At 32.6% G+C, this 13,274-nt stretch overlaps 1 protein-coding gene across 15 annotated transcripts in view; it reads left to right on the top strand.

The window, feature by feature from the left end:
- Positions 1-13,067, top strand: part of LOC125678622 (formin-binding protein 1-like) — a 37,184-nt gene extending 24,117 nt beyond the window's left edge. The window contains exons 10-19 of one of the 15 annotated variants that reach the window (XM_048917198.2): positions 919-933; positions 1,866-1,880; positions 3,417-3,529; positions 3,859-3,991; positions 6,624-6,778; positions 7,631-7,654; positions 8,854-8,877; positions 9,190-9,222; positions 9,999-10,111; positions 10,337-13,067. In XM_048917198.2, coding sequence (XP_048773155.1) covers positions 919-933; positions 1,866-1,880; positions 3,417-3,529; positions 3,859-3,991; positions 6,624-6,778; positions 7,631-7,654; positions 8,854-8,877; positions 9,190-9,222; positions 9,999-10,111; positions 10,337-10,500 — 789 coding nt within the window. In that variant the 3' untranslated portion in view covers positions 10,501-13,067. Of the gene's footprint in view, positions 1-302; positions 318-918; positions 934-1,865; positions 1,881-3,416; positions 3,530-3,858; positions 3,992-6,623; positions 6,779-7,630; positions 7,655-8,853; positions 8,878-9,189; positions 9,223-9,998; positions 10,112-10,336 lie in introns of all 15 variants that reach the window. The other 14 variants (XM_048917199.2, XM_048917202.2, XM_048917200.2 and 11 more) reach the window with 14 other exon arrangements.
- Positions 13,068-13,274: the final 207 nt, after the last annotated feature.

The following is a 13,274-nucleotide window of genomic DNA, read 5'->3' as shown; positions in this document are numbered from 1 at the left end:
TTCTTTAATATGAATTCTAAGTGATAAGCAGAGATGACATGATGGAATAAATGAACTAGTGAAGAGATGATAAAGTAGAATAAATGAAATTCTTTTCTATGGAATATGTTTGATTTTATGGGAAAATGGGATATTTAAACTGTCAGATCTCATTTCAGATTGAAGTACATCTATTATTATAACATTTTTTAAGACACAAATTGAAAATGTTGTTTTTTAGGAAAGGAAAGTGCAAATTTAGTATAAAATAAACTTCAAAATAATGGAAGTTTTATGTTAACATTTATTTCTTCAATACTTAGTCAGGAAGAATTCGGGTAAGAGTGCGTTTGTTTTAGCACATCTTATTGCTTTCTGTGGACAAGTGTTATATTTTAAGCTGTTGTCAATTTCAAATTATGTAGCAAAGTTTTTAGAAATTTTAGCATTGGTACTCCTGATTTTGTAAGTTTTTGTTTTTGTTTTTAAGTGATATTTCAACATTTTTGAACAGGCATGGGCTATTTTTCAAATATTTCCCATTCCCTAAAACAAAATCATGAAAATAATCAATAAAATAAGAAATTTGAAAAGATTCCATTGAAATGAAATAGGGATCAAGATTTTCATAGTGAATTTTAGAGAATCCTTGGATAGCTTTGCTGTGATAAATAAAGAAGAGTGTGTTGTGACAAATGTACAATCTGGTGTCAGAATCCAGGCACTCATCTGATGTCTTCTGTCTCCTCCTTCTGACATTAAACTTTGTAGTCAGTGTAGTCAAGAAATCTTATCTAGAATGCATAATACATCGTGAACCATTTATCATGCAGTATTGGAAAGGATAGACAATCCTGCGGTAGTTTGGCAAGGTTTAGTGCCTTAGTTTTCTGTTTTGTAAAACATGTAGAAATGTAGAATGTCTTTATTTTGTTTCAGGCCACAATTAACAAAGTAAGTCAGACAGTGCTGGGTTCGGGAAATCTCTTCAAAATCACCATGACAATAACCTAAAGTCTGTTCACCCTATAGTAACCATAGTTCATTAACACAAAACTGATACCCCTCTTGTTACTTTAATATTTCCATTTGAGTGAATCCTGTGAAAAGATCAAGTTCTGGATTGTCCTCCCCTCACTGCATGTAACCCATGCCTTTCTAAAAATTGAAGCTCATGAAAAATCAGAACAGTTTTCCTTTCATTATTTTGTGTTTTCTTTTATTGATCTGTTCTTATCTTATTTCAATCTGAAGAAAAAAAATAAATTGAATGAGACGTTGAAATTTTATAGATAGTGCAGTGTTTATTTTCATATAAAAGCAATTATACTAACATTGTATCGGGAATTCGAGAACAGCATGAGATCTGTACTTTGTTTAAATAGAATGCATTGCATGAAAAGTAACTACATGTAATTGTAATCATTTAAGATATTGTTGTGTCATCTTGCATAATATGTATCTTCATTGTTGTTTCCATTTTTAGAAAATGAAATGTTTGTCATGTCCAGTAAGTGTAATCTTCTTACACTGTAGGAATAAATCTCTCCCTGTTTAAGTTTTAATTTTGGTCATTTATTTTTGGCTTTGAGAAGGAAGGTGTTTGGGAAATTATAGACAAATTCGTAGATAATTCATGCCTTCTTTGAATTCCTGTTATCCAAATGATACTAATATCATCCTCCACATTTATGGACACTTGTATATCAGCTGCACTTTGAACCAGATAAAGATTTTGTAAGCTGGCATGTTCCAGTATTCGGAATGAATAAAGATAATCTGGTGCAAAAGTTCAGTTAGATTACTTCATTTTCATTCATCATCTTATCAATAAGTCAAGCACCTTACAGTTCTCAATCTCTGCTTTCTCCTGCATTTCAACACAGATCATTGGACTGCTGGTATGTATGGGCATGGTCATGTGACCTTTGGCCCCTCCCATTGCCCAGTTGATGCATGTTTCTATTTAGTAGTAAAATGTCAGTAACTGCATGAAGTCTGTAAATATTACTGTATATTAGACAGTTGTTTTGACCATCATTGTACATTTCAGTTACAGTTTTGCTTTGTAGTTGTTTTCCTTTGTGTTTGGTTTAAAACAAATGTGCAACTGCACACTTCCATGATGCAGGAATTAAGTTTGTGTCGCAAAAGTCAACGGCAGTGCAGTGCTCAGTGCAATTATTTTGTTTACTGAATGTGCTAAAAAGCTATGCAAACATTTCAAATTTTACAAACAGTTGCCAACTAGCCATAGTCTATTTTGTATGATTTTGCACTTTTTACCATGCTCTAAGTGTTAATTGGACCATAAAAGAACTCCAAGAGGTAGGTGTACTGGCACATTCCCCATCCCCCTTATTCACCTTCAAAATGTGTTTCACTGCATGGTGAATTTATTCAAAGAAAACCAGGCTCCCCTGTTGTATTGCTGTCTTGTTTCATGTACAAAGATTGTGTATGTGGGAGGGTTTCTATTGGTTCTTGTAAATCACAGTCTGGGTGGAACATATATTGGGATCAGTTATGCAGCATGAAAAACAGGGTTTAATTTTTACCATGGTATTAGGGTTGAGAAGACAGACTTGTTTATTATTTGATTATTTATCATATTAATCAATTGTATTTTTAAGCATCAAACGTAATGATTGATATAGAAAAATAATGCCCCGCTCATAAGATACTGGCATTCTGATATTCATCGAATTACTCCATATAAGATAATGATCTGTACATTTTGAGCATGCACATCAAATTAATTATAAAGAGTGTATTAAAGTTGCCATAAACATGTATTTTTACAAATCTAAATTTTACATATTTATTCTTTATATGTATGGAAATTGGCACAAAATACCAACAACAAAAAATTCTATGAAAGTATTAAAAAAAAATATTTACTCATTATGTCAACATAATACTGTAGTTAATACTTATATACCAGTAATTAAATTACCTTAAGAAAGTACATGTCAGAAGTAAAAAAAAAAATTATAAAAAATGAATGATGGTGAATAATGGTTGATACCAATTCCTCCAAAAGATTCTGTATTATCAGAAAGCACTCCGTAATATTTGACAAACGTTATTTCATAATTTGATCAAGTGCATTAAAATGTTACCAAAGTAATATTTTGATTATTACAATTGCAGGAAATAGACCCCAGAGTCTGGTATAGGGTGGGTGTGCTGTATTTATGGCGTAAACAAAGTCTGTAGAAAAATCTAAATATGGAATAGTCAGTTGCAATGCTGCTCAGCTGTATTATGTATTTGAGCATGTGTGGCTTTTGTGATGAAAAGCACAAGTTTTTTTTCTCTACTCAGTGGTTGATTTGTAGAATGAACAATAATGGATACACTTGCGATTTACTGACAATTTTACGGTACATATTCCTGTTGTGGTCAGTTTGTAAGTTTTCTGCATGTTTTCTTAGGGAGAAGAATCAAAAGAGGATTTCAGTGATCTGCCACCAAATCAACAGAGAAAAGCTCTCAACAGAAAAATAGATGAATTCAAGAAAGAGATTGCCAGAGAAACAGCGGAAAGGTGCATTTCATTATCTGCAGTTTATGTTTTCTCTCAGTATTAAGTGATCCATTAAGCATATTATATGAAGTAATTGATAGGTTAGTCAAGCAGAATAATGCCATTATTATGTTGATGGGTCGAGTCCATCTCGCCATACTTGCTGTCAGACTAAACATAACTTGTAATAGTTGGGCATTGGTTGTGAATGCTGTAGTTAATCTACCCTTGATTGTTTATTATATCTAACATTCAGAAAGTGAGCATCTCCTCTCATAGACTGGTAAATGGTCTGTAAGTGTAAAGGGTCTAAAATACAGTTCATTACCAGATGTGAATGTATTTTGTAGAGAGGGAATGTTAAAGATGAAAGATGTCTATGTGAATAATCCAGCTCTTGGGGATCCAAACGCACTAGAGAAGAAGATCGAGGAAAATGCTCAAAAGATTGACAGTCTACAAGCTGAAATGAGGAAGTACCAAGTTAGTAACTATTTTATTTATTATTTAAAGGGGAGGGGGGGGGGGTATTCTGGAATCGGGTTTTAAATCTTTCTGTCTGAATTTCCTTTTAGCTTGGAGTCATTGACTAATCATTTAATGTCAGTGATCCCAATAGATTTTTGGTTCAAAAGGTCAAGGAAACGGGACAGTAATATAGAAAAACAGTGAAAGGGTCGTAAGTAATTTCCCTTTTCACATGAAATCTCCAAAGTTCACACATGGATTTGCCATTGGATGAGGAAGACCTTTGTCGAGTTTTGGGTCAAAAGGTCAAGCAAACTGGACCGTAGAATAGGAAAATGCCATGACCGCATCAAACCTAAGACGTTAACATAGGTAGTGATTGCTTCTTCGCCAAATGCTCAGCATTTAGAAGTTAGAATCAGTTCTTTTGGATATGACCTTAAAAACGGGGATCCATGTTGTGACAGGTGTTGGCAAATTGAAGAACCCTTACTGCTACAGCCCTAAGCACTAAGTATTGGTCTAAATTTGTGGTACTTCACCTACAGCTGGTGAAGTCTCAATATGAGTGAAAAATTCTTGACAGGACGTAAAACAAACAACCAGTATTTTATTGGACGCATGTACATATTTATAAATCAAACTTTGCACATGATATAGAAATACATGTATATCTTTTAGAAGAATTTCATTCACTGGATAAAATAAGAAATCTGGTAGACTATTGATACTGAAAAAGTTTATATTTTCAATAGATAATCAGTTGTATTTATTATAAAAAATACTGTCATTTTCAATAACTCCTATGCTTGTATTTCCTCTTCTTATGTCCATTATACAACAATTTCCCTGATATCCACAATTAATTTATAAATATTTATCAATTAGCAGTTATTTCAACATGATAAATTTGTCAAGTTTTTTTTTTATTAATTTTCTTTATTCTGTTTTACGAAAATGTGTATTTTTAGCTCTTCTGAGCCGAAGGCTCAAAGAGCTAATGCTATGGCCATTTGTGCGGTGTGCATAAACTTTTTAGAAAAAGGGCTATAACTCAAGAACCCCTTGGCCAATTTTTTTCAAATTTGTTACAGGGTATCATTGGCCCAAGGGCTTTCATACATACTAAATTGAGGGATGTGACCCTTTAACAAGGGGAGATAATCAGGAAAATACAAACAAAAGTAGTGGTTGCTAAAAAATCTTTTTCTCAAGAACCACTGGGCAGATTATCACCAAACTTACACATAAGGATGAGGATATGTTGTAGATTAAAAATTGTTCAAGGCATTACCCTGGGGCAAAGGGCGTGGTCTCAAGGTCACTTCAAAGTTGACCTAAATTTATATTTCCTTAAATCTTTGATATTTTAGTCATTATAAGGACTAGGATCATCAAATTTTGACAGTTGATGCATCTTAGGACCTTGTATCAAGTTGTCTCAAAAGTAGGTCACGGTGACCTACTTTTTGAATTTTGCAGGTATTTATTTTAAAATTAATTTTGATGCATATCTTGGACACTTTGAAGCCTATGATCATCAAAACTTGTCAGTTGGTGGATCATGGGACCTTGAAATGCGTCAACTGAAAAATAGGTCACCGTGACCTACTTTCTGAATTTTATGGCTTATCATTTATAGATATATTTTAAGTTGTTATTTCAAATACCGAGAGGTTTAGAATTATCAAATCTTGTAAGTTGATGCATCTTGAGGCCTTAAAACATATTTATAAAAAAAGTAGGTCACAGTGACCTACTTTTTGAATTTTGCAGATATTCAAATTTCACATTTTCAATTTTAGATGCATATTTTGGGCACTGTAAAACCTAGGATCATCAAACTTTGTCAGTTGATGCGTCTTCAGTCTTCGGTTTGTGTCGACCAAAAAGTAGGTCCCCGTGACCTACTTTTGGTATTTGACAGCTAAATTACTATATTTCAGACACTATTTGACCTACAATCATCAAACTTTGTCAGTTGATGCATCTTGAGTCTTCGGAGTGTATCGACCAAAAAGTAGGTCACTGTGACCTACTTTTGGCATTTGACAGTTATATTTATATATTTCAGTCACTAATTGACCTACAATCATCAAACTTTGACAGTTGATGCATCTTGAGTCTACGGAGTGTGTCGACCAAAAAGTAGGTCACCATGACCTACGATTGGAATTTGACAGCTATATTTCAATATTCAGATACTAATTGGCTTAAAATCATCAAACTTTGTCAGTTGATATTTCTTGGGTTCTCAAATTGTGTAAACCAAAAAGTAGGTCACATTGACCTACTTCTTTTGAATTCTTAGGATTTAACTAAAGATTTAGAATACTAAGAGGCTAAGAATAGAAATGGTGGGGTTGTACAATTTATCAGAAGAGCGATTCTAGGCCCTTGGGCCTCTTGTCTGATGTTGACATATACTTCTGTTTTTTATGTCTGACATCTTAAAAAAGATGGCAATATATACATTTTCTTTGGTTATTGATACTAAATTAAACTATATTGAGTGGAAATTAATTTTTTTTTTTACTTTGAACCATTGATATTGATAAGTCACAAGAGAGTGGAGCTACCTCAAGTTCCATGTATTAGAATTCATAAGCATTGTTTCTGATCACATAAGTTGTTTTTTTTTTTTTAGGGATACCTTACCAATATGGATGTCAAACCTTCTCCAGCTGGGCATAGAAGAAACAGTTTATCAGATGACTCAATATCCCAAAGCAGTACAAACATGGAGATAAGTCAGACATCTGGACCTCCCCAGACTATGCATAATGAGCCGGAAGTCTACACGTAAGATACCCAACTGTAGTACTACTATAGCAAGACTTCCTAGGCATTGAAAGCAGGGGTGTTTTAGAGGGAAGCCAGTTATTAAGAACATTTTTTTAGAATATTTTGTGTTTCAGTAATGTTTGTACAGGTGACTCTTGATAGCTGTAACATATACCATCTCTCAAAGTAATCTCCTGGTTCCAAATTTTTTTCCTATATAAATAAGCAAATCTGCTCTTGTTTTTTTTAACTTTCGATATCTCCAAGTAAACTTTTAATTCTGTTATATAGAATTCTTTAAGATTTACTTTTATACCTCAAAGTTCTAATTGTTTATACAACCCGTCAGTCACTCATAACTTAATCAGTACCACATGAAACTTTCCCCGTGAGAAACAGTTAATGAAACATGGCTTGACGACTTTGTACTTAGCATGGACACTTCCCCAGTTATCCCAACCTAAAGATTAATTGGTTAGTTTAATGATCAATCATAATTATCAAATAACCTTATTAAATTTTGAAAGATGAGGGAGAATTATGATACAAGGCACTTAGTTTTTAAGAGTCACGGGTAATTATTTTGAGATAAAGTTTGGGCTAAAATGGTAGATGCATTGTATTGCTTGTAAATTGTTCAAATTTAAGAATGTTCCTGTCTGTGAACATCCAAATCATCCTTGTTGAAGTTGCATGTTTTTTTACTTTTTGTTTGAGACACTTAAACTCTCAATGCATTAAGAAGTCTTGTCTGTAAGAATTACTGACATTAATTTTATTATTTCAATCCATGAAACAAACGAATTTGAATGATAGAACATGATGTATATATATCCTGAAGTGGATTGTTAGTGAGTGTGATTATTTCAGTGAGGAGTGGCCAGAACCCCCCAGGTTTGTCTTCCAGTACTCAGGATTTCATTTTATTGTGTGCAGATTCCTACCGCTAAACATTGATATATAATCTATTACACATAAATATGGATACACAGAAAATACATCTGCTTTCATAACCAGCAACATTCCACAACAGACATTTATGGCACATTTGGCAAAGTTTTGATTAAAAAATAAGAACTGAAAGTGAAACAAGAGCAGATTGAAAGAAAAATTATAAACCAACATTACTGTACATTCCTTATTTTACGCGAGTACTTAATATCATGAAATGACTCGTACACGTCAAATCGCGAGAATATAAATTCACGAGTGCTCTGTTGATCAAGAGTCTTTTATGTATTTTAGCAATAAAAGCGAGTAATTTCACAAGTGATGTTTCTTGTGAAACTATGTGATGATAAATTCCTCGCGTGTTTCTCGTGAAACTACGTGATGATAAATTCCTCGCGTGTTTCTCGTGAAACTACTTGATGATAAATTCCTCGCGTGTCTTTAGGAATTTACAGTATTTGGTTGAGTCTTGTGCATTAGAAAATCTTTTCCCCAAAATGATGTATCTTGATTGAAGTGAAAATAGTTTGGGAGTGTAAATTCATCACTAACCTTGATCAGTGTGAAGGCCTTGGTATCTGCCACATTATTTGATTTTAGAAGTGCTAGCTAAAGACTAAGATGGTTTGCACAAGGTAGTGCTCATAATAGTTTACTTCTTTGACTGGAGTATGCACAGGTCATGGGACTCATTTCTGATTACATTAACAAATACTCAAAGAAGTCATGAAACAGTTTTTATTCATTATATTAACAAAACTTCATATTGTTTTTGTTGGTGTTTTTTAAAGGTATATATATACAATTATATACTAATTTTCAAGAGAGTTGAAAGGCATAAAAATTATAGTTTTGATATGCATACGAAAATATAACTTACATACATGAAATTTGAATACTTTTTATGACTTGTATACAAATAGGGCTTTGTGAATGGCTACTGTAATGTGAAAAACTTTCAAAAATATTAGCACATTTAGGTACCACTGTGAAATAGCAGAATAGTGATAGTTTGCATCAAGACTGTTCCCTCAGTGCACTAGTACATACTTTATAGTGGTAGATCTATGAGCAATGGTCCCCCAATATACACACTAACACATATTTGTATGGTTGTGATGTGGGTTTCTTGTTTTTGTTAGTGATGAGGAGTTTGAGGAGGAACGGTGAGTGGGAGATTGACCGTTATTTCTGCATGTGAAGTTTAAACTGAGGCTAAACTGCAGTTAATTAAAATATTTTTAATGATTGTCTTAAAAAGAAATTATCTTCAAAAGATTTTTTGTTATTTAAAGGTTTTCTGATCTAATGTGTATGCCTTTTAATGATAAATACTCCTTATTTGACAAACAATACTTATTTCTTCATTTTACTCAAGTGCTTCTTTGTAAATACTATTTACCAGTAGATAATTTTTGTAGAACACTGTATCTCCTGTAGCCAGGAACTTACAGATATTTAATGATATTGTGTTACAGAGCAGTAGAATTAAGGGAAAAACCAGATAAGAAGTCATTAACCTTTAATTTTCTCTCTATATGATTGTTCTTGCTGTAGCAGCAATTCTTTTCTTTTACTCTTACAATGCATTTAGGGGATTTTTTAATTTACTTATAAAATGATAAGGTACCTATTTTGAGCAAAATGATAAAATAAAAATGAAGAATATTCTTTTTTTTTTTTTTTTTGGTATTTAAAAAAATTAATATATGAAATTTGTACAGATATGAATTTTCATTTAATTACCTTTACTAACAGTAGGTCATAAATGCATAGGAAAGATTGAATTAGTGAATCCATAAACTGTTGTGTTCTTGCCTCTGCATCCCGACCTGTTGATCCACCTTGATAAATTACCACCTCCTGAACTAATATCTATGGCATTATGCTTTTGAGAGTTTCATTATTTTCCCCATCATCCATGCTCATTTTTCCACATGCTTCTGTCACTGCATTGACTGCATCCATTTCGTCTCATGATGTGCATTCTTTGAGCTAATTCCCTCTCAGAAGTTCATTCATTGCTACATTGTATTTTCAAATCATCTATAAATTCATCTTTTATCATTAGAAGAGTTCTGTAATTTTGATTTTTGATCATGTTGACAGAGATTGTTTCATAATATTTTTTGAGTGCTTTTAAGTTACATGTATTTATTAGCAATGCAGGTATTTTTGCAGAAACAATTCTTCAATTTTGATTGGTTGTTGTAGATCTTTAAATGTTGGATTCCTATTGGTTGATATGGAGCAATAGCTAATTGACTTATTTGATTGGTTATTATAGAGCTATAGATGATGAAGATGGGGACCATCCAGAATTTGATCAGACCGAGGGAGACTTTGACGATGAAGGTTTTCCAGTCATAGGAACCTGCAGAGCATTGTATCCATATGAAGGTACATGTATAATTTCTTCTGTAACTTGTTTTACTACAAATTATTTCTCTCTCAAAATACCCCCATTGACAAACTTGTTTTTCAACAGACCTTTTTATGTTAACCACTGATAGAACCAAATAAGTTTTGTCACCAAACAAAAATGTTATCTCCTATGGAAGGTATTGTTTAAACTGACAAACAATTTTTAAACTAATGATTTTGTTTGAACATTTGTATATTCAGCTGGCAATGAAGGTTCTGTGGCTATGACTGAGGGAGAAGAAATGTTTGTCCTTGAACAAGACCAAGGAGATGGGTGGACACGAGTCCGCAAACATGACAATTCAGAGGGCTTTGTTCCAACCTCGTATATCCAGTGTCATTTCTACGATCAAGATGAGGTCTAATGGGTTAAGGAGACAGTCTTCTAGGCTTCCTGATCTGTGCAATGTAGGCTGGGAAATATCCTGCCTTTCTTCTCCAGTTATCTGCCCTCTTTTGGTGCAGATGGTGACTTGATAACTTTTACTATGAGAATAAAATGGTAAATATGAGAACAGGGAGGTGAACGAAAAATATCCAAAACTACCAATCTCCTTAATTTTATATCTACAGTGTGGCTGATAGAAGAAGAAAAATATAAGTCAAAGAAAATAGTATTGATGTACATGTATTGTTAGCAATAGAAAACGATGCATACCATATTCATTTTAATCAGAAGAACATCAGATTGTCATTTAGTCGGTGAAATTGAAAGATAATCAGCTGATTTTGGTGGGTTTTTTTTTAATATCTAGATACTGTTCAATGGGAATGGGGAGGATGGGGTGTTTTTTAATTGCATATTAAGACAAGTCCTTAACTGGAATGAGTTTGCCAAATTCTATATGATACACATGAAGTATGAGTATGTATAACAGGAGAATGGAAAAAATCATAAGTTATATTATGATATAGGTATATGTACATAATGAAGAGGTCAAATGCTCAGCTTTTGTACACATGTAAATTAATAATTTCTAGAAAGCTAGCTAGTTATTTTATCCAGTGGACTCTGATAGACAGATGCCAGATTTATTTTAGACAGTATGACTGTTGATGTATGATAGCAAATACATTTTTTTTTATTTTGAGAAATCAGGTTTCACATTATCTGCTGTGTTCATTATTTGACATTTCTACGTTTCTGTGATTTTTTTTTTTTTTCTTCACTTGTGTACTTTTTCTTGTGATCATTAGCAGCCTTGTGTTGTTGTTTTATATGATGTTGCTGCCTGTAGTGGAATGAATGTCGATGTGTGCTTCTAGGAATGCAGTGGCCCGTGAACCAGATCATGATGTTGATTTCTCTTTTTATTTCAAAGAATCCATATTATGAAATAAAACTAACATTGCAGTATCGTAAAGCTGTTACATGTGTGTATGTAAAAGCGGTATCATAACTGAAATAATGTCCTTGCCAAGTATCTCATAGCAAATATTAAAACATCATTGCTAATCATTAATGGCTAAAAGGTTGACAAGTAAATCAAGGTTGATAATACAACAAAGAATTGAAACAAATATTCCCAGTATTAACAAGTGCCTGTAATGTGTCTGCTGGAGGATGTTACAAATTATTTAACCATGTCTTATTGTATAATTAAAATCAACTACAAGAAAAATACAAGGACTTGTATCTGAATGCTTTTTTTTCCTTTCTTTTTCAAATCTGGATAAACTTTCAGAAAAATGTGTTTGATTTCGAAGGTAGTGTATAAAATGTCCTAGAGAGTGATAAGCAGACAATTGGTGCAATTCTCATACCCCCACCAGGAAAAAAGTTGATATCATATGTACATGTTTGACTTATAGCTGAATAATATGAAGTTTTATTGATTAAGTTTTTTCTAATATGACTACCAGAAGTAATGTAATATGTGTAATATTTTATGAAGTTTGCAAAGACAACATTTTCTTTTTGTATAAAGCTCTACACTCACAAAATCATTGGTTTTTTATCTTAAATCCGTGATTGGAGAAACAGATATATTTTAGGATTAAATGTCCAATTTTCTCTTATGTCTTATATTCTACTTATTTTTAAAGATATATATCTTCAAGCAATGAAAACACATTGTGTGTACTTTACATCATTCTCATATTAACACCAATTTGATTTTGTCATATTTCATATTATTTATCTTGTGTATATTGTAAAGTATCTGTGCAAGAAATATGCTGTATACGAGTAATGCAGACATTCTATAATAAACTTTTCGCCTTTAAAATGTTCAGTTCATGTATTTCATTCAATGGTTTTAATTCTTTGGGGGGGGGGGGGGGGGGGGGACTCGTGAATTTTAATTGTTGCACTACTTTTATTATGAAAAAGACTGTAGTAATCAGTGCATTTTCTTATTTTCCCCGTGCAGAAGAATTATATTTTTGTTGATTACCATTATTACTGGTAGATTCATTGAAGTGTGTGATTTGTTGTTACTGAGGTCAGATATGCTGTGTAATTTATGTACCTATTTTTAAAAAAATGAAACAAAAGTTTGTTTACTTTTCCATTTTTAAAGAAAGACATTTGAATTGCTGTCAAATATGTATATTACTGTTGCCACGTTTCAATGATTTGGTCATCGGACACACTCTTTCTTGCACAAGTATATTTTAATTCCATATGAAATAAGCTTATGCAGAGAAGTTGTCCTTATAGCATATAAACAGAATCAGCATTTTCTCACAGGCACTTGTTTCAAAGTTCTGAATAACTCTTAAATACATAAATCATAACTTTTATTACAGAAACACCCTGTGCATTTTCTCCAGGAACAAATTCACCAAGTCTTTGCAAGCTTCTTTGCACTGTGGTGCTCCCTTAGACTTTATAGTTAATATATGTACAGTGTATTTGATTATTTAACAACCTTTGCATTGAAACAAGTATAATGCATTTGCAATCAACCATTAAAATACTATAAATGCACTACTTTATTTTTTCTTTGACATTAGGGGATTATAAATCAGTAAATACATGCAATATTCAGGAATTGCTTCAATACTAGACTGGTGGATTTAGAATAAAGACAAAATGACATTAAGTTTTACGTTATATAGGCTGAACATTAGACACTATAAAGGAAGGAATTGGGGTCAGTTTGATAGAACAGACAACACGAAGTTGTTCACATTG

Source organism: Ostrea edulis, chromosome 2, assembly GCF_947568905.1.
Source record: "Ostrea edulis chromosome 2, xbOstEdul1.1, whole genome shotgun sequence".
Classification (NCBI taxonomy): Eukaryota; Metazoa; Mollusca; class Bivalvia; order Ostreida; family Ostreidae; genus Ostrea; species Ostrea edulis.
The sequence above is the reverse complement of the archived record's forward strand: the minus strand, read 5'-3'. Positions and strand labels throughout refer to the sequence as shown.